At 37.0% G+C, this 26,291-nt stretch overlaps 1 protein-coding gene across 1 annotated transcript in view; it reads left to right on the top strand.

The window, feature by feature from the left end:
• stm (starmaker) overlaps window positions 1–26,291 on the top strand; it is a 55,549-nt gene that overhangs the window by 7,787 nt on the left and 21,471 nt on the right. The window contains exons 4-18 of the mRNA XM_028818109.2: window positions 2,169–2,201; window positions 3,274–3,303; window positions 5,453–5,497; window positions 8,907–8,960; window positions 9,107–9,160; window positions 9,640–9,687; window positions 10,979–11,026; window positions 11,260–11,310; window positions 15,533–15,580; window positions 18,078–18,113; window positions 22,407–22,442; window positions 22,525–22,563; window positions 24,891–24,929; window positions 25,233–25,268; window positions 25,507–25,548. Coding sequence (XP_028673942.2) covers window positions 2,169–2,201; window positions 3,274–3,303; window positions 5,453–5,497; window positions 8,907–8,960; window positions 9,107–9,160; window positions 9,640–9,687; window positions 10,979–11,026; window positions 11,260–11,310; window positions 15,533–15,580; window positions 18,078–18,113; window positions 22,407–22,442; window positions 22,525–22,563; window positions 24,891–24,929; window positions 25,233–25,268; window positions 25,507–25,548 — 639 coding nt within the window. The remainder of the gene's footprint in view (window positions 1–2,168; window positions 2,202–3,273; window positions 3,304–5,452; window positions 5,498–8,906; window positions 8,961–9,106; window positions 9,161–9,639; window positions 9,688–10,978; window positions 11,027–11,259; window positions 11,311–15,532; window positions 15,581–18,077; window positions 18,114–22,406; window positions 22,443–22,524; window positions 22,564–24,890; window positions 24,930–25,232; window positions 25,269–25,506; window positions 25,549–26,291) is intronic.

The following is a 26,291-nucleotide window of genomic DNA, read 5'->3' as shown; positions in this document are numbered from 1 at the left end:
AATCTAAAAAAAAAAAAAAAAAAATCTAAAATCTAAAAAATCTAAAAAAATAAAAAATCTAAAAAAATCTAGTGTTACAGGAAATGCACAGAAACAGTAAATAAATAAGGTGCCCCATTTATGAACAAAATAACAAGTGGGAACTGACCCTTCTTCATGGACATGTACTGTTAATTAGCTTAAGGTGATGCCCCCTTTCATAAGGATATGTCAAAGGACACATCAGCACATCTCAAATGTAACTGAAAGTAACAAATGGTGTTCATGACAACATCTTCTGTACCCTAGTATTTTACCCCTAATTAAACAACTGTCTTTCCAAAGCCCACAATGTTCTATGTCTATCACCATATTTGAATAACACTAATGAAGCGTTCACACCGAACAACCACAGTAATGAGTTTGTGGCACTGCACAGCTGTTAACAATTTTTATGGTTACATCTATTATAGAATCTTTTGAGATTTAGAACTCCACATTAAATACTGACATTAACATCTACAGTGGATAGTGCTAATGGACATTTGCCCAGCAGGACTCTATCTGAGGTGGCACGGTGGCACAGTGGGTAGCGCTGCTGCCTCGCAGTTAGGAGACCCGGGTTCGTTTTCCGGGTCCTCCCTGCGTGAAGTTTGCACGTTCTCCCCGTGGCTGCGTGGGTTTCCTCCGGGTAATCCGGTTTCCTCCCACAGTCCAAAGACATGCAGGTTAGGTGCATTGGCAATTGTAAATTGTCCCTAGTGTGTGCTTGGTGTGTGTGTATGTGTGCGCCCTGCGGTGGGCTGGCGCCCTGCCCGGGGTTTGTATCCTGCCTTGCGCCCTGTGTTGGCTGGAACTGGCTCCAACAAACCCCCGTGACCCTGTAGTTAGGATATAGCAGGTTGGATGATGGATGGATGGACTCTATCTGAGGATTTATATGTGAGTTGGATTTTAGTAAATGCAAACAGCTGTAATGAAGTTCTAAATTTCAAATGTATTACTGTACTAGATAGTATTTGTTACATTATGTAGTGCTTTTCTAGACACTCAAATGCTTTACATAGATGGTGGGGAAGCACTTCAACCACCACCAATGAGCAGCATCCACATGGATGATACAACCGCAGCCATTCTAGTACCAGTACGCCCACCACACATAGCTATTAGGTTGTGAAGGGGTGAGAGAGAGAGACATAGTTAGCCAGTAAGAGACAGGGGTATGATTAGGGGGCCTGAATGAACAAGGTCATGGTGGGCAATTTAGCCAGGACATCAGGAAAACACTACTCTCTTTTTGAAGAATGCTCAGAGATTTTTTTTTTATGACTACTTAGCGTCAGGACCTCAGTTTAATGTCTCGTCTGTCTTATTAGATAAGCTATTGTTGATATTCAGAGCTACAGAAAGGGTACACGGCTCTTTGAACTTAAGTGTGGCTTATAATCAATATGATAAGAATTTGGCTTATTTTCACCAGACATAAAATACACAGTACTGTCATGGGCAGTAAAACACAAAATTTCTGCATGGGCAACATAGTGCCAAAGTTATTAGCATGGCCACATCATAACACATGGACCCCTGATCAATTAATGCCCAGCTGAGTTGCCACCCATATGGTCTTTACAATGTCTCCCTATGCTTTTGTGGCATTTTTCCAGGGACTTTTAATCCCACTATTCCAAAACGTTTTTCTTGTGTCCCAATTAGCAACAGCAAATTGGGACATTGTTAGTGAGTGTGCGCAGTGGTGGACTGGTTTGGTTCTGGTGTTGTTTGCTCTGCTGTAAGGAAATTATTTGACTCTTAGCAATCCTGTAATGGAAATATTGGGAACATAAAATGTAAAGATGCTTGGATTTGTATATCTTTCCCTTGGACATTATCATTAATGCATTACATAATCACAAAAATTGTGAAGGGAGAATTTGTTTCATCATCATGGCAGACTGGAAGAACTCTATAAATTAACATAATATTTTATATTGTAATAAATACACACACTGCTTCAAAAATTTTGATTCATTATAATTTTGCAATGGTATACATATTATCTTGAATGGAAAACATAGAACTATTTTGAATATTTAAAAGCCAATTAATTTCAGTCAACTTCCAGCTGTATTTTCTATTTGTTTATTTAGCTCCCTTTCATCTAGAATGGTAAATTCATTCTTTCTTTACAGCTCAGATTTTTATTATTCTGGAAAAACAAAATGGTAGGCATGCATGTTTCATCTCATGTGTAAGAACCCTCTGAGTCCGAATGTAACTTATTTTGCAGCTTTTGATTTTCTAAGCCTGATGCAACAATGAATTTCTTCTTTGACACACATGCTAAATGAAATAAATGCAGCAGCAGTTTGTGTCAGCAAATCTTAAGTAAAAGTCTTGTAATCAACAATAACTTGGTGTGGTAGTACAGTAGCCAAAAAAAAAAGCCAATTTCATAGAAAAGGACATTCATCTGAATGAACTGAAGACAATAAATAATGCAGTACTTTAAAGTCCTGCTATGAAAATATAACACATCACTAAGAGTTTTTATATGTAATGGCCCTCTACCAGTTTTAAAATTTATTGGACTTTCTAAAATCTGTCATTTATGGGAATCCATATATTTAAAAAAAATGCCCTGTTAGGTGCCAGTGTCTCAAGGTAGCAGCTAAACTTAACTGGAAAAAAATTCACTGCAGGACACCTTCACCAACATGCTTGCACTCTCACACCTGGCACAATTTAGAGGCTTAAGAAATCGATGGGCACTCAGAGAGAACTGGGCAGATGTTAAGCAGCTATTTTTCTTGAGCCTCCACTCTGCAGGGCCCTCTAACAGTAAATGCTAGGATCAGAAATTAAAGGAAAGATAATCAATTTCATAGGTAGATAAACAAATTTGACAAATCTGTTCAGCATACTTGGAAGTAATCATATTATATACAGTAACTCCAAATTCCACATAATTCCAATATCATTTTTTAGCCATTGAAGATTACATTATCTTTTCTTACTAAAACACAAATGATACTATCTCAAACATGCAATAACTGCCCATAACTATTTCTGTCAATATGATTAGTTATTTACAAAAACCTTTGTCTCTCTGCTCCTCAGAAATTTGACTACTCACAGACTTCAGACTGGCAGTCTTTCAGTTCATTTAAATGAATCCATTTTTTTTTTACTAACAAAAGCATGTTCGATTTATACCACGTAACACTAAAACTCTCCCTGCTCTATACAATAAATGGATGGCGAATGCAACAATTAAATCATTTCTGTTTTTTTTAGATGACACCTCTATTGATGCAGCTGACATTGGTAAGTAATGGAAATCTGAATGTTCATATTGGATTAATGATATTTCAAAACAATAGATACAGATGACAGTAGAAAAAAATGAAAACGTCTTTTATCGCTATCGCAGCAACATTTTCAGATTTAATTAATAATGAACACAATTAAGTAACAAGATTTACTATATCATCTATACAACATTTAAGAGTAGTCAATCAACCATACAGAGATTTATACCTGCAAGAAAACCCATGTAACACAAAAGAGAACATCCAGAATCCATGTAAGCAGTGCTAAAGCCAGAATTTCAACTCACAACTCTGGAGCTGCAGGGCAGCTGTGCTAGCCACTGCTCTACCAAACTACTCAGAAACAAGTATATTGGATTTCAGATTTTAGTTAAATGCAGTAAAAATGCACATTACTCCTTGGTATTAAAATGTATGATAGCACTGTATGATTAACACATTTGAAATTCACAACTATTGTCACTCTGCAAGAGGTCTAGTATTTTTTTTGCCCACTTTTGCTTTTTTGTCATCATCTGCTTATGCATGTCCCATCCCAGCATAATTTTTAAATATTACACTGAAGGCTTTATGCAAGGTGATGTTAAAGATCAAATTACAGTACCAATGTTTAGACACTTTTTTTCTTTAACAAATGAAGAACTACCAGATTAAGTGACTTCCTATGAACTTACTGGAATTCAATCTAATATGCAGCCATGGTTCTAAGTATGAAGAGTTTTGGAATGTTCATCTACCCTCTGGATCCCCTCAGAAAATTAAAATTATAAGGGTCCTAAAATACATATTTTAAAAATTTTATAGAGCTATAAATCAGATGATACCCATTACTGGGAATGTGAGAAAATATACTCAAATATAAATTCAAGAAGATGGTACCCTCAAAGTGACCAGCTTGTGGATCCCATGCTCTTAACTAACTAGAACTGCAACAGTGGCCTGTGGCAGGGTCACACAGTAGTAAATTGTTTCACTGAATGCAAGGACGTTATTCTGCTTGTTGTATTTAACCAGCAACAATTTTGTTTTAGCCTAACTCCATGCCAAATTATAGGAAAAAAAATGAACATACATTTTGAAATAAAATAAATAAAACAATGAAATAGTTTCAAACAAAGCATTTTCTACTAAAAGTGTTTCAGAGATTCAGCACAGGTGTCACAAGTGTGTTGGGGGCTTCTGTTCACATGTGTGTGTCATGAAATGTGACTGTTCTGCATTATACTGGTCACAAGTACAGTATAAGTTGGTCTGCCTTTAGTGGCAAATTGCATATCTGTGTATGATGTAATCAATATCTTTAATATTCAAATGCAAAGTGATGGCAGTCAGCTTGGCTAACATTATATTCCAAAGTACCAGAGTAGGAGACATGTGTTCATCCAGCAATGGAACATTAACTAGACACCACCAATTACCACAGGATATTTTGCACGCTATGTGAATTCATAGGGTTACTCAGCACAACAGGTAAAAGGCACAAACTAAACCTGCTTGGAATTCTAGTTGTGGTGCAAAGCACACACTGGACCATTTCAGAGTGACTGGTTGAACTACAGTATGACACACACATCTTGAAAAAAAGCCAGAAATGCACAAAGAGAAAGTTAAACTCCACATAGACAGAGAGTATTTTATTTGAGCACTGAGGCAAAGGCACAGCCCGCTTTGCCACAACATCACCATAACTTTACAAAAATGTTTATTCTTAACAACATAAACAGCCGCATAACATAAAATTAATAATTCCAAAACGTCTTTAATCCAAGTCCGACTGATGGAAGGCCAGCACTGGACGCAAGGCAGAAACCAGCCCTGAACAGAATACCAGTTTATAACAGAGCCCACTCTCTCACACACCCACACTCACACAGGGCCACTTTGGAATACAAAACCTGATCTGCTTTGATTTTGGGAATGTGGGAGAAAAACAGGAGCACCTGGAGAAAAACTGACAGAGACACAGGCAGAGAGAACATGCAAACTCCACACAGACACTGAGATCTGAACCCAGGATGCTGTCCCTAGTTATTCTACATGTTGTCTCTCTTTGACAAGCTTTGAGTCATTTTATATCTACTAATAAAAAACTAAAGCAGAAGATAAATGTTTTCTCTTCTGATGTTCATTTCTGTATTTTGCAGTTGATGCTATAAATAATCACAGCAGACCAGAGGGAGGTTCAAAAGGTAAGTAAAGTTAATTAAAATATTTTATAATTATCAATTTCCTTTATGCCAGCATATTAGTATTTTAATGCTTACTTGTTCTAAATGACATTTTAAATATGATCTTAAGTACTTTTCACCTTTTGTTTTTCAATAATTTACAATTTAAATATTTCCTAATACAGATGGACTCAATATATTTAACTGTCATGGCTTGGGGGTTAAAAAGAAATCAGTAAAAGTAAATTAAACATTTTTTTCTAAACATGAAGTAAAGCAACCCTGTCAAAATACATAATCATTTAACTGACAAAATGAATCATAAATTTCAAAGTCTCATTAACAGTAGTGTTGATAACAGACACAAATCTAACTTTTAAGAAAAAAAGAGAAAGGCAATCGAGGATGTTGATGTGATTATTTACAGTAGATCTGGGGTCTCCAACCTTTTTTCCCCTGAGAGCTACTTTTACAAAATGAAAATGGCCGAGAGCTACTCATGTTTTCTAACGTTTATTCTCATAGCTTATTTCAGCCCAAACAAACTAAATAAGCTTGTTTTGCCTGAACATCTATAAAATGTTGGTGTCCACAACTCACATTTTGCATTAAAACATCACAAAAAATATTTGGATCACCTGCAAATGCATTTTGTATGTCTGTATGCATTTTCTAGTGTATCTCACACTATTGAATTAAAACATGAATGCTGTCAAAACAAAACAATGCAATTGCAAATACACATATATTACTTATTTGTCATTTTGTTCCATGTCACTCTTTCACTTCACGTGTCCCATTGCATGTGTGATGTGTTTTTTAGTTAGTCAGATGACTGGCACTGCATGGATTCAACAAGAGAGGTGTATGATGGAGTGTAGCCACTTAGAGTCATTTAAATGTTCATCTGTCAGTCTTGTTTTGAACTTTGATTTCATGACATTCATGTCAGACTCACAGAGGTATGTAGACCTAAACAAAGCAGACATTTTCAGAGCTGCTTGGTGAAGATTCTTATAGTTATCTGGCTCTACTAAGCTCCAGGAATGCTGAGAATACTGTTGAGACTTTAACTGCACATTACTTTGAAGGTTTACTAATATATAATATATACAATCCAATGTCTCTCTGTCTGTGTGTCTGTCCACTTTTCACGAGAGAGCTACTTAACGGATTTAGATGTTTTTTTCCTATAATTTTTTGAACATTCCGGTTGATTTTGCGATTTCTCTCATTTTTTTATGTATCATAGTTCGCTTGCGGTACCTTTTTAATTGTGCAAAACGAGAAACACAAAAAACAATAAAATGTCTTTGTGTTTGAATTATACAGTTGTTGAACCCTATATATTATACTTTGAATTGCTTTGTGATTGTCATTGAAGCCAACTTAAAGCCAATGAAACTCTTCTTCCTTATGACATTTCCTCATTCCAGCTCTAGCGGTTTTCCAGTGACCGTCATTTTCACTCTCACTTATTTTATAAGTTACTTTTTAAAATCAACTCAATTAATCTTTGCCTTCCCTCTATTGTCATCTGAAGAGAACTAAAATGAAATTGTAGTCCCCTTGGACATTTTGTATGCTTACAGTGGCAGAGATCACGTAAGGTCTTTCTTTTATTGAATCACTGGCAAGCCATTTGCCTGGCCTGGCCTCTCTCTAAAGCCAATGACACATTAGGTGACTTTTTGTCACGGGGCTTGTCAAACTTGCCGACTGAATTCACTAATTTCGTCACTGTGCCATGTCAAGTTACACGACTGAATATGTAAGCATGTCTATTTTACCAACCAGGTTATGACTTTCCAGCACAGCTGTGCTTTTCACTGGCACTGATACAATGGTTAACAGCTACTGCGAGTTCAGCCAGTCTTGACCCTTTTATTGTTTTTTACCCCATTTGGTTTTAGTATGTAAAACACAACACACGACAAAGACGAGTGTCTTTCCTGTTCGTAAAGTTCCAAACACACATGTTCCTTATTCCTTGTCACTACATTCTATGCATTGAACTTCCAGATGAGCATTCATTGCTTGTCAGCCCTCCAGCACACACAGCCTGCCCAGATGACTAAAGACAAAATCAAACTTGTTTGGTTTTATTGTAGTCAGTTGTAGTCTCAGTCACTGAGTATGTCAGATTAGGTGATTGCATTCATAGGAGCAGGCCATCAACTGCCTCTGACTGGCTAAGACTACGCAAATGAAGGCTACAGCTGAAAGTCACTGAAAACATTGTGACATGAGCTTATGCTGCTATACATTCTCCCTGAACTATATCAGCAGCAGGATTCAAAAACCAATCATTACATCAAACATCACCTGTTTTAATATGTTCAGCGAAAGTGAAAACTCTCCACCAGCTGTCAACAAGGTTTCTGACATTGCAAGTGGTTTACCCTTTGTAGCTGCAAATTCTTTCATCCTGCCATATAAAGTTTAGCAGTCATGTACATAGGTAAGAACACTACAAATTGAACATTTCACTAAAGTAAGCTCAAAGTGGAAGGATAAAACTAAATTGAAACAAGGATGAGAAGCTAATTTGTTTATTTGCTTGAGTACAAGTCTCCCACTAAGCACTGATTTCTACACATGGCCATCTTTTATACTGTAGCTTGAGTGTCATGACCTCATGTAACACATGCCTGCCAATACACACATTTGACGCCCAAAATGGCAGTGCTCATTAAAAATAAATGAAACATTTCCAAAATAATATAAATAAAAAATATAACTTAACAATGTATTATTAAAATAAACATATATTGAATAGGTGGGCAAGGGCAGGTCAGGGACTTTATTGTTTTATGTTTATGACTTTTCTCATTTGATTGTTCTTCCTTTTTATTAAAATGAATACAAAAAAGTAAAAAAAAAAAAGAAATTAAAAACTGCATATTCGTATCACTGAAAGTCAGATAACGTTCTGAGTACCTATCCACATTGATGCGATGTGCCCTTAGAAAACACTGTATTTAATAAAGGCTTAAGGGTCTGAACCTAAAGGCTTCGAATAGATGGGAAAAAACAGATGTCATGTTTTTGACATCTGTATTTATTTCACTAATTTGTCAGTATTTTAAAAATGGCAGTGGAGAAATTTAAATTTATTGAAAGTCAAAAAATACATTTTGTAGTAGAATAAAACATTTTTTGGTATGTGTGTCTGGACATTGAGTTAATCAATTAAGTTCAAAGCAAAGTTGAAAGTAGACAAAAATGTTTGAAATAAAATTCTGTGTGTTTTGTGGGCTTCCAAGCTTTGGAATACATGACCAATGTCAGAAACATACAAAAATGAATCCCTGTATATTAAAAAAAAAACAAAAAAAACACTTATACTGTAGATGTGAAAACCAATGAAAAATTGCTGTTAAAACTGACCGATGTCCGTAATGGCTAAGTTTGTTTTCTTATTATTCAGATTCTGATAGTGATGAAAGTGGAAAGAGTGCTTCTGATGAAAATGAATCCAAAGGTAAGTCACTAGAAATAAATTTAATATTAGGAATGCATCATAACTTACACAGATCATTCTCCCTTTAGTACTGTGCATAATTTGTATGTATTAGTGTATGCAATTTGGAGTAAGATTTTTTTAAGTTTTGTTTTCTTATTATTTAGATTCCAACAGTGATGAAAGTGAAAAGAGTGCTTCTGATGAAAGTGAACCTAAAGGTAAGTCACTAGAAATCCATTTACAGATTTATCATAACAGTTAACTTCCACTTTAATATGACGGAGAATTTGCACAAGTTAGTGAATGTGATTTGAAGTAAGATTTCTCGGATTAGTTGTTTCTAGATGGAACCAAATATAATGGAGTCTTAGCCACGGTTTAAGGAGTTAACAGTATTTGAATTTGAATGAAAAGCTGAATGACCCACAAGTTAAAAAGTAAAAACTGCTTGGGAGTCTACTGGTTTGGTCTTTAATGCTACAATATATCTTAATGGCTAGCAGTGGGAACAAACAGTGTGTTGCCTGGGTGTGTGAGATCTGAGAAAGTGAGAAGAGCTTTCTTCTGGTGCTTCTTATCAGTTAAATAGTTGGGTCTGGAGCTCAAAAACATGCACTATGTTTACAGTACAAAACCTGAATACTCTCATTATTGTTAAGAGTATAACCTAATTAATCTTTGTACTGAATCTTTTTAGATTCTGGTAACGATGAAAGTAACTCTCTGGATGAAAACAGTTCCCAAGGTATAGTAATACGAATATAACAATTTGCAAAATGCAAAAATATGTTCATTTTAGACTTTAATCATGTCTTGAGAAATGACTGGGAACAATGGAACTTTGTAGCCTTTTTCAGACCTGTATCTCCTCTCAATGTCCAAAGAAGTGTGTCCAGATTTCTGCCATTAATCCACTAGCCCTTAGTTTTTATTCTACAATAAAGGCAGCAAAAAAAAAATGAAAAAAAAACCCCCACAATTACTATTAAATTACACGAGGAAACATTCAATTTAAGATCATATTAAAAATGACCACATTTACCAAGCCTGGGACTCTATCTAATTCAAAACACCTATTATGTTAAGAAAGGACTCTGACTGAACCTATATTGTTGCCACTGGTGTACATATATATTTACATACTGTGAATATATACACAGTACAAGGAGACATGATAAAGTGAAAGAAAGAGGGGAAAACCTTGGTAACCCCGTGTAATTTGAAAGAGTGCACAATAATACGCCATGCAATATTTTGTAAAGACGTCTTTCCAGACGCAAGTTCAAAAGAGAATGTAGAACAAATTGGCCAATTCCCGGGTTATATAGTCACTCAGCAGGAAGTGTCGGGTACAGAAGGGCAGACAACGGAAGTGGCGTCGGCAGTGTAACAGGTGTCAATCTTCCGTTCTGCAGAGGGAGAATGAAAGAAGGCTTTAGACCACAGTGCCAACCCCTGTTTCCAAGGGTAAATACCATCACCTGACTTCCACGAGCATGAATATAGATATATATATATATATTTGGGTTTTTTAATAATTGGCATTAACAGGCCCAAAGTGTACCATGAGAACATTCCCCATCTCATCACACTACCACCACCAGCATGGATTGTTGAAACAGGACAGATTGGGTGCATGAATTCAAGGTGCTGTTGGCACCAAATTCTGATCCTACGATATGTGTGCCTTTGCAGAAATCGAGATTCATCAGGCCAGGCTAATTTTTTTCCAGTCTTCAACTCTCTAGTTTTGGTGAGCCTGTTGTTGTTTTCATACACACAATCACTCTGCTCATTCAGAACACTTGGTTAATGTTGGCAAAAATGACCTCAGTATGTGTTCTGCGATTGGCCACAGTCATGTCCAGTATTACATCTTTCCTTGTGCCTGATATTTCTAATGTATACTGTAGTGAACAAAGCAGTTTCACCAAATGAAGGAGTGGATGAAAGTTATTACAATACTTAAATTTAAAAATGATTTAGGCAATTGTCTAGATACTGGATGATTTTTCACTTTTTCACGATTTTTTTAGACTCTGAACACCACTCAAAGAGTTCTTCACATGAAAGCGACAGCCATGGTAAGTCAACTCGCTTGTCCTCCTTGCAAGATATGACAGTGGCAAAATGTCACAAGTCACAAATGAAAAAGAACAAGTGAGATAAATACATAAGTATGAAGTTAAAAGGTTTTGTTGGATGTTAAAGATAGATCAATATCACATTTTGTTAAAAAAGAACTGAAGGCTAGGTATAGAAAATTCTACTTTTAGATATATTTCTATATAATAAACAATATTTGTTTATTTATTAGATTCAGATAGTGAAGATGATGAACACAATTCAGAAAACAAGGATTCTGAAGGTAGGCAACATAAAACAATAACTGAACAGATGTTCATTTCGTTCATTTAGTGGAACTTGTGTTTCTTTTTATTTTGATAAAGATTATTTTACAAAATACAGTGAATCCCTGCCATTAGAGCTGCCCTCAGAAACACAGAAAAAGTGTATGTTCAGCATTGCAGTTTATGTTCAAGTGAATGGGATAACACTATATTAAAGCTACTCTTCTCAGTCTATGAAAGGGTCCAGTAGCTCCAAATGTTTACTGCAAACTGTTTCTTAATCAGTGGTGCCGACTACACGCTGTAAATGAAGTCCATCAAAAAGCATCATGTCACAGTCACCTCTCAAAACTGTCACTCCTTGTCTAACCTCACTCTGGCCACACAGGAGTCAAGGAGCCATTAAAGATAAAGGCTTTAGAATGCCTCCTGGGACTACTTTGGGGTTAAGGAATGTGCTCTATAAGTCCTAAGGCCACCTTCAGGAGTGTCCTTTGGCAACTCCAAGTATCCTACAAGTTGCTGAAATTATTAATATTATTGATGACTTTTTTTAGTAGACACCTTTAATTAAGGTGACTTATGGAAGTCAACCATAATACATACAGCTTGAGTTAAAGAGCTACATTGATTTATGTTGTTAAAGTGCCAGGCATGTGTAATAATAATATTACATTTTATTTATAAGCACCTTTCATGACACTCAAGGATACTGTATATAAATAAGTTAAAACAAAAACACAGGGAAATAAAACAAATAAATGATAAATGTAAGATTAATCTCTCTCTCTCTCTATATATATATATATATATATATATATAATATTGTGGAAGCCGGCCCGGACACACACAGGTAGACATGTTTAAATCACCCAACACACGTTTATTTACACAACTAATATTTACAACAGTGCACACATCCCCAAAACTCCCCCAAAGTTCAGGCCTTCTTAATAGTGCCTCTCTCTCTCTCAGGTCCGCCTCCACTCCTCTCTTCTCCTCCAAGACTGTGTCTCTCATCCTCCTGACTCCTACCATCGAATGGAGGGAGGCGGCCCCTTTTATACACACCCGGATGTGCTCCAGGTGCCTCTCGATCAGCTTCCACCGGTACTCCCCAGTGTGGCGGAAGTACCGGCTGCACACCCAGAAGCACTCCGGGTGTCCCTGCTCTTCTTCCCTCCAGTACTTCCGGGTGTGGTAGAAGTGCTGAGGGCCAGGGCTCCTCAGGCATTCGGGCGCCCCCTGGCGGTGACCACGGGCCCCTATAGGGTTGAGCTTCCAAGCTCAGGTCCCGTGGTCCCCAAAGCCACCAGGGCGGTCGCTCTCTCGTGGCCTGGAGGAGGCGTAAGCCCTTCTCTGGTCCTCCTGGGTGTCCAGGCTGGGTACCACCCTGAGCCCCTCGCCACAATATATATAATATATATTGTCATAAGAATGAGTCATAGACATCATAAAGGTATGGGGCAGCTTGATTCAAAGTTGATTTGAAGTAAGCACGATGTGCATAGAACAAAGTCCAAAACAGAACTGACTGGCCTTGAGACAAAATGGCTGTTTTAAGCAAGAGTAGGGGAAATGACATCACTGGCGTCGGAACCGGAAATGACATCTTTGTGGCCGGAAGTGACATCATCATTTGGTGCCAGAAACGGAAGTGTTGTCTTCGTGGCCAGAACTGGCATCATCATTCCCGGGAATGGTCTGCAAGAGATTGAGAGAGACAGTTAGCACATTCCGCCACATCCTGGTCTGGCGGTGAATTACTATTATTTAGGCTCTTTAGCTGTTTCCCATGCACACGTGTGTGACAATACAAGGTGTGATCAAAAAGTACGGTGAATGTTGATGCAGAGCACCATCCAAGAGCAACGCAAAACAATTCAATGCAAGTTCTGACATGTCCATCCTAGAGCCTAGTTTGTGACAAGTTTCAACTTGTTTGATACTGTCAGTCGTTTGTGAGCCACTGTTGAGTTCAAGTGTGCTTTTCAAGTTTGTTGTTAATAATGGATATCGAGCAACGCATTAACATGAAATTTTGTTTCAAATTGCAAAAAGCTCAGGAAACCCATCAGATGTTAAAATTAATTCAGATTCAGAATTAAATCAGATGTTCAAGTTAATTGCTTGAACATTGCGATTGATTTCTCATTGTGCAAAGTATCATATTTCGCTTGCGGTAGCGATTGATTCGTGTGAATGCAAGAGACAGGATGCTCTACCTCTCGCCATGTGTTGGACCGTACCTTGCTTCTGCTTAGCTAGCAATACCTATTTGTTCAGCAGACATTATCGAGATTGTTAAGGAGTAATGTTTGACGTTTTTGAGAGAGATCAGAGCTACGTTTGTTTTAGAGGGGAGCTGCTGATTGGCAGAGATATCACGACCACATGCTTTTCTCCCCATGCAGGGGACGCTCTCCCATCAGAGCTGAACACGATCAGATACAGTGCCAGCATTTGATGTTGGAGCGTACCTACCTTCCGCTTGGCCAGAATTACATTTTTTAAATTGATTTTTAAAGTTTGTCCTGTGTCACTACTACGTGGGCAGAGCAGCATGGGACAGCTAGTAATAAATAAATAAGACAGTCAAAATTACAAAATAATTCTGCATGTAAAACATATGTTAGTTTTAAAAGGAGCAATTGAGGAAGACTGTGTACGATAAAGAGATAGGGAGTTCCATAATCAGCGTGCTGCTGCTGAACTAAAAGCTTGATCTCCCAGTGACTTGCACTTACTGTGCTAGGCAAAACGACATTTTACATTGGATGACCTTAAATTGAGACAGGGCCCATACTATTGTAACATGCTTGAAATATGCATAGGACCATTGCCATGAAGAGCTTTATGTTAACAAAAGAATCTTTTAAGAGATACAGTATTTAACAGGCAGCCAGTGCAAGGAAATCAGTGAAGTGGTTATACGTTCCCAAAAGGGGTGGATTTACCATCAGGGTATTGTGAGAGAGCACCCATGGGCACATGACATCAAGAAGCCTTTTCACCAAACCCTTCCCCACTCCCCCACTCCATTAGCTTAATGAAGTGGTTGAGTATCCACATGGTGAAATACCAGAGGGGAGCCTTCGCCAAAATTAAAAATGAGAAATGTCAGTTTGTGTGAAATGACCCGGTGTCCACTCACTGCATTGTTGAAAGTATGATCAACTCTCTGTTAAGGAGCCTATGGCAGTCCTTGGTTCCCAAAGTTTAGCACTTGTTAAAATAATTATGAACTGCAGAATTCTGTACATATTGTAGTCTATTTAGAATTTTTGCCTGAAGGACCAAACAGCAGAGCATCACAGTAGACAAGCCAAGTGGTGACAAAAGCATGAATAAGTACTTTAGTTGCATGATCAGTGAGAGAAGGTCTGGCTTGTGAAATGTTCTTCAGCTGAAAGAGATCAGATCTGGTAACATTCTTCACCCGAGGCTGAAATGCTTGATGGCAAAAATACTGCCTATCCTTCAATCCATGGGGATTTCACATGTTCTATGGAGGAAACCTTTACTACTGCCCAACATTTTGACAGAACTTCCCCGGCATCATGTCCATCTGCTATGACATGGATGGATTAATTTGTTTGTTCTTACATCTATTTTTAGTTATAACTGATCTCTAGGTCTACTCATACAGTACTCTGAAGTGACCAGCATGCACAAATGTAAGATTTTGTGTAAATGATGTTATTGACAATAAATAAAATGAGCTTTGTTTTGGGCTATCCCAACAGATATTTCTTCAAATAAAGTTCTTTTGCTTTAACATCCACTTAGCCTTTCTTGTATACAGGATTACTTTAGCAACTTTTATGCTCACTCGTGGTTCCAATAATCTAACACCATTTGATGAGTTTGAACATAAAGTTACATAGAAAAAGTTATTTTAGTTTAAAACGTCTAACTGAATCATCACAGGTCACATTCTTACAAATGAAATCATATTTAAATAAAATCTACATACAAATATGAATCTCAGTCTCACTTCAAGGATTTACTTCCCGACAAAAGGTCTGAAATAGGAATTAATAAAACTCAGCAGTATTAACTGGAAAGAAAGAAAACCTGCATCCACTGTGGCTCTCCAATGACTAAACTGAGCTCCCCTGCACCAGACCATGGGAGGTTGAGCAAACAGTTGAGCAGGAAAATGGTAGAAACAAATCATCTGTAACACTTTTTATGTAAGAAGAATATCATACTAAAGCTTTCCTAAATATATTTTAGATGAGGAGAAGCACGAAAGGCATGATTCTGGAAAAAGTGATTCCCAAGGTAAGCCTAACAGATACATGTTTTATTACATGTTAAACTTCACATGCCATAGGTAAGAGCCACATGGAAAGACTTATTTGAAAATTAACTGTCCAATGAAAGTGAGCTTCTTGTTGTTATTGGCTGTCCATCATCTTTGGGCAGAGTATCCCATAAAATGGAATACAGTAATCCCTCCTCCATCGCGGGGGTTGCGTTCCAGAGCCACCCGCGAAATAAGAAAATCCGCGAAGTAGAAACCATATGTTTATATGGTTATTTTTATATATTTTAAGTCCTTATAAACTCTCCCACATGGTTTATAAATATTCACCATACAGTTATACAGCATAAACCCTTTATATTCTCTTAGTTATTAGGTAAGATTCATTGAAATTATGTATGTAAACAGTTTATATACTACTCACAAACATACGTATCGTATATCATTGAGGAGTTTTATTTAATACGTAATACAGTTTTAAACATATTGTAATTGAGTAGGTAATATAAAAATACGTGAAAAATCTATAACATGTAAATGCTGTACATAAAACCAAAATGTTATTTTAAAGATACTGTAGAGCGTCTCTGATATCACATTTGTTACAACCATTACGATAGACAGGCCACCGGCAATAAATGCCAACAATGCAAGGAAAAAATTGTATAAAATATGTGCACAGTTGCAATAAACGTACATACATGTACTAAGTACGTAGAAAAATAGTTTTGGGTACTCACCAACTTGTCAGATAACGATGACATTTACTGCACTGACACAGCTGTTCTAAAGGAGCCTCTTCAGGCAACTGTGTAGCACCGCCGTCGTCTTCTTCTTCTTCCACTGAAGGCGTACTAGGCAGTGTTTTGCGTGTAAGGAACCTTGTGATGGGCAGTTGCTGGCGCTGCTTTTTCATTTGTGTAAAGAGGTTCCTATACACTTCCGTGGCGCCTTCAAGAGCATTTTTAAATTGCAAAGAATGAATCATTTGCGGGTCCCATTCTTCAACTGATGTCTGGAGATCTTTTGCCATTCGTAGAATGGTCACGAGACGCTTGACAGTTAGCACAGCACCCAGGAGCTTAACCGCATGCTCTGATTGGGTAGCTTCTCAGCCATCCGCCAATAGCGTCCCTTGTTTGAATTCAAATGCGTCCCTTGTTTGAATTCAAATGGGCAAATCAACTGAGGAAGCACATGTACTGTAGACCGCAGACATCTGCGAAGCAGTGAAAAATCCGCGATATATATTCACATATGCTTACATTTAAAATCCGCGATGGAGTGAAGCCGCGAAAGACGAAGCGCGATATAGCGAGGGATCACTGTAGATCAAAAATACATAAAGCTGCGGATCAATTTGACATGATTTTCCTACTACAGTAGCTGCATGTTTGGTGAAAAAATAAGCTGATTTCCAGTAGCAAATAAGGATATTATGGAGTACAGTATATTTTATCTTTATTACAAGTTTGAAAATTGTTTCATGAATCCAAAGAAAAGTACATGGCGTGTTCAGTTATGAAGCAATATTTTCTGATGTTTGAGATGTCTGGTAAAAATTCTGTTAAGCCCCACAATTTCTAGAGCTCTTTCCACCTACTTACTCATACCTTCAATCATTTATTCTCTCTATTTTTTGCTTCTTCCAATATCTTCGTGGTTTGTGATGGTGGGGTCCTAGGGTGACCACCATTCCCTTTTATATTATTTAATTATGTAGACCTGTATAGAATGATACCAATCCAATACACGTATAACACTGTCAGGGTTGACTGTTGTTGTAGTTCAATACTTTCCCCTTTCGTTTGCATCTGTAACCCCAGGCAATTTGGTGGATTACAAGCTCAAGCAGGAGAGAAATTTATACCCTTATGCATTATTCAAACAGATAATGCCATAAAGAAAAGAAAAATAATGAGTGAACACCATACAATCCGGTATTGTAGGATATTTAGTCTTTCCAGGCAGCCCATTTTTTGCATTGCTTGAAGTGTTGGCAGTAACTCAGGGGCATTCTTAGATTTGTTTCCCCTCTCCTGTGTTTCTCCATTTGATCTCCTCAATACCAATTTGCATAACAGGATTTATAATACAGAGAAAAGGGAAAGTTTACTTTGTTATATTGAGTGCAGTGCGTAGAAGAAGAAAACTGCATCACCTTCTGCTGATAGAAGTTTGTCTGAGCTGTATCTTCCTCTTTACTCTCATCTGCTAAACTTTTATAAATTTCATAAATGAATATATCCAGCAGCTGTAAAGCAGAAGTCACTGAATAACAGAAACCTTTATTTCATGTAAAGACTTCCTTCAATTACCTCCTTTCAATGGTTCTTTACTCTGTTGTTTATTTGCTTTTATAATAGTGCAATCTTGACAAAACAGACAGTAGCATTGGCAGCAGGAGAACTCCTGTTCTAGTGCCTGTTAAGTATGACATTTTTGAAATTATATTTAGAATTTCCCAATCAAGAAAATGGTAGATCTAATCATATTTTATTTTGTTAATTGAAGATGAAGAAGATGAAGACAAATCTGACAATTCTGAAGGTAATTTGATTTCACTTTTGTCCATTTCCTTCATATTTTCTTGGGAAACACGTATTAAATTGTAACAATCATCAATGTGACATATTGTGATTTTGGCCTTCTTTCACTGAGACATTTTTATTGATTTTCACTTATTTTATTTATTTGAGGATTCTGTGTAATGGATTGATACTTCATTCTAGTTTTGCACATGCTTTGTACCCTGTGCTGGTGGAATAAACACCAGCTCCCATGCCTGGATAAGAAGGTTAGAAAATTGTTGGATGGAACACTTGGGGTACCAGTCAGCCTCTGAGCTCCTAAATAAGCTTCCACGCTGTTTAGGCTATGGGGAACATCTTGAAAATATTCACATGACTTTTTACAAGAAAATTAACAATATTAATCATTTGTTAAATAAAAAATATCCATCCATCTATTTTCAGACTCACTTAATTAAATTCAAGGGTGCAGAAGCTGGAGCGAATTAAAGAATACAAGCAAACAAATTTAAAATCAAAGAAGATATCTGTAGTCAAATACATTGCCATGCAGCTATTCTTAAATATTTCCAGTGCACATTCCCTGGTCAGAATAATTTTATTCTTAGTAGGTACTGCTGCCGTATATAAGTAACTGGACCCTACTTAGATTCCAGAGACTGTCTGTAATGTTTGATTGTTTTTTCAGGTTTCATCTTGGTTATTTTTGAGTGCTATCACAATTCAAAGACTTGTAGTAACAAAAATTGTGCCAATGAGAGGTTACTGTGCTCTTGAATATACCCAAAACAGGGCTGGCATATATCTAGGGTTGATTCCTGCCTTTTCCTCATTCCTGTCAGGATACATTCTGGCTCTGTGCAAACATGCATTAGAAAATCAGATTCAGAAAGTTAATGTGTGGATGGAGATGTCCATTAAACGCTAAAGAATGGTTAGGTGTTTATTATAATTTTAGGAATGCTTAAACCATATTATAATATTCAGCTGCCAATACATATACATATATATATTTTATATATAAACATCTATGTCTGTCTGGAAGTGAGAGGTGGAGTCGAGGTAAGGGCTCCACCTCCGAGAAAACAAACTCTCTCTGTCTCTATATATATATATATGCCCTACGTTATGCATAAAACACTGCTCTCTTTAAACGCGGCCAGTCAATGACAACTCAAAATGGGGGGATTACAGCTTATTTCGTGAACTTTGTCTTTGTCCAGTTTACTTGGGAATTTTACTTTCAAGTTCAAACACAGTTAAAAGGCTCTCTGCAAAGTTCATTGTGTATTGACTCACTGTGCAGCAAAGGAGTTGGAACTTTCTCCTGCACAGATGCTGTTGCACCGCTGTTTTGCTAAACTTTCCGTGACCACTATGTGCTCACTCTCAGCTCAGCCCTGCCCAGCTGAAACTCACGCCACGCATCTCACTGCAGTATGTCTCATCAGAAATCTATGGCAGGCCGTTTTAACTTTTAATCCATTGTCCTTGATATCAGCAGTTAAAACCGTGATATCATTGGTTTAAAATTTGAAATCGAGCATTTGAAATTTGATATTAAGTTTTTTAAATTTGATATTGTGCTTTTGAAACTTTATTTCAAAAAAGAGAGCCTAAATGCTAATATATTATGGTAGGCCGTTTTAACATTTAATCCTTTTTATGAAATATATCAGGCTTATAAAATTTGACATCACATTTTTGAAATTTGATATCAACATCCTCCAATTTCATATCAAATTTCAAAAGCTCATCACAAATTTTAGAAGCGTAATATCAAATTTCATTAAACATGATATCAAAATGACAAAATATGATGTAAGTTTAAAATGCATAAATATTAGCATTTAAGCTCTTAAATTTCAAAACTGGAATAACAAATTTTAAAAACCTGATATCAAATTCCAAAAGCTTGATATCAAATTTTATATGCCTGATATCAAATTTCTAAGTGCTGATAACAAATTTAAAACTCATGATATCAATGTTTTGATAGCAGTTATCAAATTAAAGAAATTAAATATTAAAACAGTTTGCCATAGGGAAACTGTCCCAGGAATCAAAAGGTGACTTATTCTCACCTCAAGATGACAATGTAACAGAGGGTGAACTATCTGCCCAGCACAAACACACAGTTAAGCCATCTTTAAAGATCAGACAATGTTTTGAAAGTCAAAGTACAGAAATGTCTAACAAACGTTTAGATTTATGGAGCAATATTCATTGCATTGCCATTGCTGATGTTGCCAGTGACAGTCCAGAGCAATTAAAGGACTTGTTTGCAAGACTTAAACATGCCTATGAGAAATATAAAAGACATTTTGAGAAGTATTCTGACTTTCTGTTAAACATTAACATGGAAGAAGCATTACTGGAGTTAAATAGCATTACTCTCCTTGTTCAGCAAAGGCATTTCACATTTCTTGAAGTCAAGTGAAGGTCAAAAAAAGAATAAGGCAGTTGCATGATACCACATCCTGCTATTCTGTCTCATCTAGACATTCTAGAAAATCATTTAGATCGCTACGATCAAACTCCCAGACTTAAGCAGCTACCTGGTTTTGGCCCTTTCAGAAGCAGAGGCAGCTAAGATTCAGACTTCCTACATTAAGAAGGTTCTAGCCCACATGCAAGCAGAGGCACAGTTACAGGCCCTTCAAAAGCAATGAGAGGAAGCAGCAGCTTTGGCTAAATTGATTATTTTGGAACAAGCTGTAGAAGAAGAAGAAGTCAAACATCTCCTCAGCTTGACCGTCTCAGAAGATCCTACAAAACGTAATTTGCAGTTAGTCTTAGATCAGAATACTGACAATGCCTTTAAGCCCACTGTTGAAGGCTTTACACACAATGTCCCAGCATATAACCTAATGGCAAACACCACTCTAATGTGCCCCCCATTGTAAGTGTTATGAATCCCCACAAGTCTCCAAAATCCAAACCACCTACTCATGCATTGCCAAGACCTTTCCTGGATGCAAATCATCAGAACTTTGTTAAACCTCCCAGGGACTGCCATATGCTTCCAGAGACTCAGTTTTCTTGAGTGAGTCATGTCATAAGACACCCAGGTATCAGGCAACCAGAGCTGAATCCATCTGCAACTCTGTTTACGCCACTAGTACCCAAGCATGGTCCACCAGATGCCATTAGCTACAGAAACGTCCAAGGAACACCTGTGGGCATGAAAACTGAAAGGGCCGATTTTGCAAGGTACATAATCTGCTCAAAACTCATCAATACTGGTCTCATGAGATTTAACAACTGCCCAGAAAATCTACAGGAGATGGAGATCCACATTTAAGACCACAATCCAAGACTTAGACATCCCACCCATGGAAAAACTAGATCTTCTGGTGAGATGGTTTGGGCCCCAATTGGCAGAATTTGCCAAAAGACTTAAAAACATCCACGATGACAATCCATTCACAGGCCTCACCCTTGTCTGGGACAGACTAAGCCAAATGTATGGAAGCTCTGAAGTCATTGCACTTTCCTTATTCAACTGTTCAACAAAGATGACTAGAAGCTTTTGGAACTAGTGACCTTCTACTTAAACTTGAAATTGCTGAAACAGATCCACATTTACCAGGTCTCTGTTATTCAGATACTGCTCATGGTGTTAACCCTTTAGTGGCAAAACTGTCATTCCATCTTCCAGAGAAGTTGACTTTTGTTGTGCTTCAAAGATGACTTTGCCAGAGAATGTAAAGCCACAATTCAATGGTCTGAGTGTGGCAGCAATTAGAATGTTTCTGCTCTCCATCCAAATTCCTAAGAGGACTCTATATCCATCTCCAAGCATGGCAGGGAGAGCTCTGAAAATGTGCCAAGATTAGTATCATCTAAAGGTACCAAGGTATGTGGAGAAGGACTTTGTGGAAAAGCCTGTGCTAAAATATGTCTCATAAAGTGTTCCACAAGGAACAACCAGAAAATGCAATTAAAATGTATGATATCTTAGATGAATAAAGCAATTGCTCACTTGCGAGTTGTTTGACCTGTTCAATATAAAAGGGAACTCTTCACACTAACCTTAGGCACATGTGCAGGCCTAGTGAATATTACTGGAAGAAGAGTGAATGGTTTTATTCTGGAAGCTGTGCAAGGGAAAAACTATACAATTGCACTGAACTGTAAATTTTCCTCTTGCATGTTGATCTTTCTCAAAGAAAGAAATTTATGAAATTTGAAACTTTGGGTAAACTATTCTCTAAATTAAAATTCAGCTTATATTGTAGGCATAGAAAATACTATTAATGCAATAAATGTCTACCTAATTCTTTTCAACATGTTTCTTCTGTCATTATAGATCATGAAAAAGATGACAGCCACTCTGATTCCAGCGGTAAGAAAAGGTTATAAATAATGAATGCCTCAATTTACAAAACCTACTGTACATTAAACCAAAAATATTGCTTGTACCATAGATACTGAAGAAGATAACTCCTCGGAATCAAAATCAAAGGGTATGTCATTATTAAAGATGGTAATGGTTGGTTGCCAAGAATACTGTATATTGTTATGAAGTGTTGCCAAAGACAAAGACGTCACTTATGGTTTTCTTACACTGCGGTGGCCATACTGTTGTTGGTAACAGAGTCCTGTTGTTACTATGTCATCATCTATCTATCTATCTATCTATCTATCTATCTATCTATCTATCTATCTATCTATCTATCTATCTATCTATCTATCTATCTATCTATCTATCTATCTATCTATCTATCTATCTATCTATCTATCTATCTATCTATCTGTGGACCTGTGTGTCATTGCTATACAAGATAGCAAGACGCTGCCATATGTATCCTAATTTTGTATCAGAGATACTTTCTCAACAAGTTTTTGAAATCTTAAGAAAGACAGACAAACACTAGGGACAAAGAACATAGATTTTTGACAACAATTTTTGAAGAATAGTTTGGTTTTAATTTTGTCATACTGTTTTTTGAGTATTCTCTTGGTGCTCTCCTTTTCCCAGTTCAATCACTGACCTTGTCCCTTGGCTGTTTCTCATCATCAGTCATGACAGACTATCCTTGAGAAGGCCAAGAATTAACACAAATGGCACCTTAATTAAGAAGAAACTCAAGAAAAGAAAAGTACAGTAGTGATACCAAGACCAACTTAGAATAGACAGTAGTTCTGTATAATTTTGAGAGCCTCAGAAAATAACAAGGAGATGTAGAGACATAAAGGGAAAGGGTGGTGTTTTTGCTCAAATTAGTTGCCCAAGTTGAATAAACTAAAATGTTTGAACCTTACGCTAGAGACACAACACTAAATCAAAATGAAGTCAAGTAACCTTTGCTGAAGTCCTTATTCTAACTCGGTAATGAAAGTCGCTGACTAATGCCATGAATTAAGGTTTGGTTTTAAAACATTTACAACACTTGTATGTCAAAAGCTGTGCACCACCATCTTTTATAGGTGAGATAAGATGATTCACATTTTCATGTGCAATTCCATGTCAAGTCCTCATTGAAGTTCACCTTCCATGCAGGGACCAATTACAGCTCTGTTGTGAAGCCCTACCAAGCCTCACTTCTGGGATCCTTTTGCTGAAGTGATACAGGGCTACATTTCCCTCTAGTGGGTCTAAATATCCATGCACACTTAAGTTGACAGTTGCCCTTAAAACTCCAGGAGCCTTATGTATTAAATGTGCTATTGCATGGAAATATGTGTAAGCTATTTCTTAGTTAAAAGTCAAGATTTATAAAACATGAACTTTGATTGATTTAATGTTAAGGAAATTTTCAACCATCAGTTAAGTTCTATGTGGACTTTTTTGGTGTTGGCATTTTAGTGCCTCCAGGTGGCAGGACAGTGAAGTGAAAAGAAAATTTTGTTTCTTTGCACATTTCATTGCTGAATTGTAACAAACAAGTTAACTAAAACTAAGCCCAAAAACACATTGCTTTAGTAGTTAACAAACGGGTTCTAATTAAAAATTGGCTATAGCCTAAACCTGCAGCAAGTGCAGACCTCCAGGAGCAGAGCAGAGTACCCCAACCCCAGGGAAAAATTGCATGATTACACACAGTTGCTTTCACACTTGTGCTGGTGGCAGCACCTATTGCACTTATGGGGCACCCAGTACAGATTACAGGAAATGCCACCCCCTGGCTGTCTCGGTTTTCCCACGCTGGTGTCAGTAACTTCTTTTTCTCTTTCTGGCCCGAAGATCTATAGTTGAACTTATCCTTGCTCTATGCTCTCTTGGTGGTGCCCTGGCAAAAGGAATACTGTTGCTAGATTGGCACATCTTTACAATATATATAATTTTTATGTGTTGTTTATTTTTTTAACAAAAATTTTTTTTTTTTGTGTCACTGCATACCATTTTGTATCTTATTTGAACTCTATAAAATTTGTGATAGTGTATAGCATCTTAAATTTAAGTGTTGCATGTGATATGTACTGTGGTGGGCTGGCGCCCTGCCCGGGGTTTGTTTCCTGCCTTGCGCCCTGTGTTGGCTGGGATTGGCTCCAGCAGATCTCCATGACCCTGTAGTTAGGATATAGCAGGTTGGATAATGGATGGATGGATGGATGTGATATGTTAGAATAGATAAAATAAATAAGCTAAATAAGGGGATAAAGTATTTCAAGAGACAATGCAGAGTGCAGGGCTTTTGCAGTTTATGTGTGTATGTAGATAAGTTGTCTATTCATGAAATCTCTTTAGAGAAACTGTGACTGGAATTAAAAAAGGTACTCTTTGCCAGGCTTAGTATCACTTATGATAATCCTGTAAAATTACATCATTTAAAAATATTTTTTGTTTTAGACAAAGAAGACGACAGTTCTTCAGAATCAAATTCACAAGGCAAGCTCAACAGTTAGTAATAATACGAGGGACATTCAGAAAGTTTCCACACTTTTTTAAAACTCTATTAAGAATTTCAAAAACAAATGACATAATTTTTGTACATAGTCACCTTCGTTTACAATGTAATTTTCTCAGCATCATACCATCTTTTTAATGCCCAATTACTACTCCTCCCACCTTCAGCGTTTCCAATGAAAATATAAAAGTGCGGATACTTTTTGATGTCCATTGTATCATAATTTACTCACCACTACTGATTATAGAAGATTACAACATATAAATTGTATTTTCCATCAACAGGCAATGAAGATAACCAAAGAGACTCAGATTCAAAGAGTAAGCTAAGCAGCATTTTAATAATTTATTCATCTTATCATTCCATGTACTAAACCCACTTTTCCATTTCAGAGTCAATGGGAGCAGTGCTTCTCCTGGTATCACAGGCCTTACCACTTTTGTATAACGGTTTAATTAAGACAGCTTCTTCAACTTTCCCTAAAAATAAACATTTAAAATCATGTTATAATTTTAACAATTGAGTGCTAACTGTAAGTAATATGGCATCTTTTTATAGGCAGTGAAAAAGATGAAAGCTCATCAGAATCAAAATCTGAAGGTAAGTATATCATATGTCCTTTTGATTTGTACAGTTAAAGTTCATCTAGACATGAACAAAACTACGGGGAATATTTGCCTTGGTGGTGGTCTGAGTGGTTCCCCTGCTGTATGTGCATTTCACTTTGAGTTGGTAAGAAAAGCGCTGCATATTATAAATGTAACTATTATGTTTTACTTTCTGTGGTGGGTTGGCACCCTGCGTGGGATTGGTTCCTGCCTTGTGCCCTGTGTTGGCTGGGATTGGCTCCAGCAGACCCCCGTGACCCTGTGTTCGGATTCAGCGGGTTGGAAAATGGATGTTTTACTTTCTAATCAGTTTAAAAAATATAAGCCATCTAAAATATGCAGCAGCACCTTTAAATTCTATCACAATTACTGTATTTTCTTATGATCAATATACATTGGTCGTCTGATATGAAAGTTCTATGAGATGGTGCCACAATTCATTTGGTGATGTCATTGCTAGCAAGTGTCACTCTTCAAACTAGGCCAGGCCAAATTTCAACCAGAAACAACACATTGTTTACGTTCTACGGATGTGTCTACAATTATTTCCAAAAAAACGTGTTTAACTTGCTTTTTAAATTTTTTTTTACCATACTTTATCGGTGAGATAAGATGATTCACATTGTCATATGCAATTCCACGTCAAGTCCTCATTGAAGTTCACCTTCCATGCAGGGACCAATTACAGCTCTGTTGTGAAGCCCTACCATGCCTCACTTCTGGGATCCTTTTGCT

Source organism: Erpetoichthys calabaricus, chromosome 13, assembly GCF_900747795.2.
Source record: "Erpetoichthys calabaricus chromosome 13, fErpCal1.3, whole genome shotgun sequence".
Lineage (NCBI taxonomy): Eukaryota > Metazoa > Chordata > Cladistia > Polypteriformes > Polypteridae > Erpetoichthys > Erpetoichthys calabaricus.
Note: the sequence above shows the minus strand (reverse complement) of the source record. Positions and strands in the feature narration are given on the sequence as shown.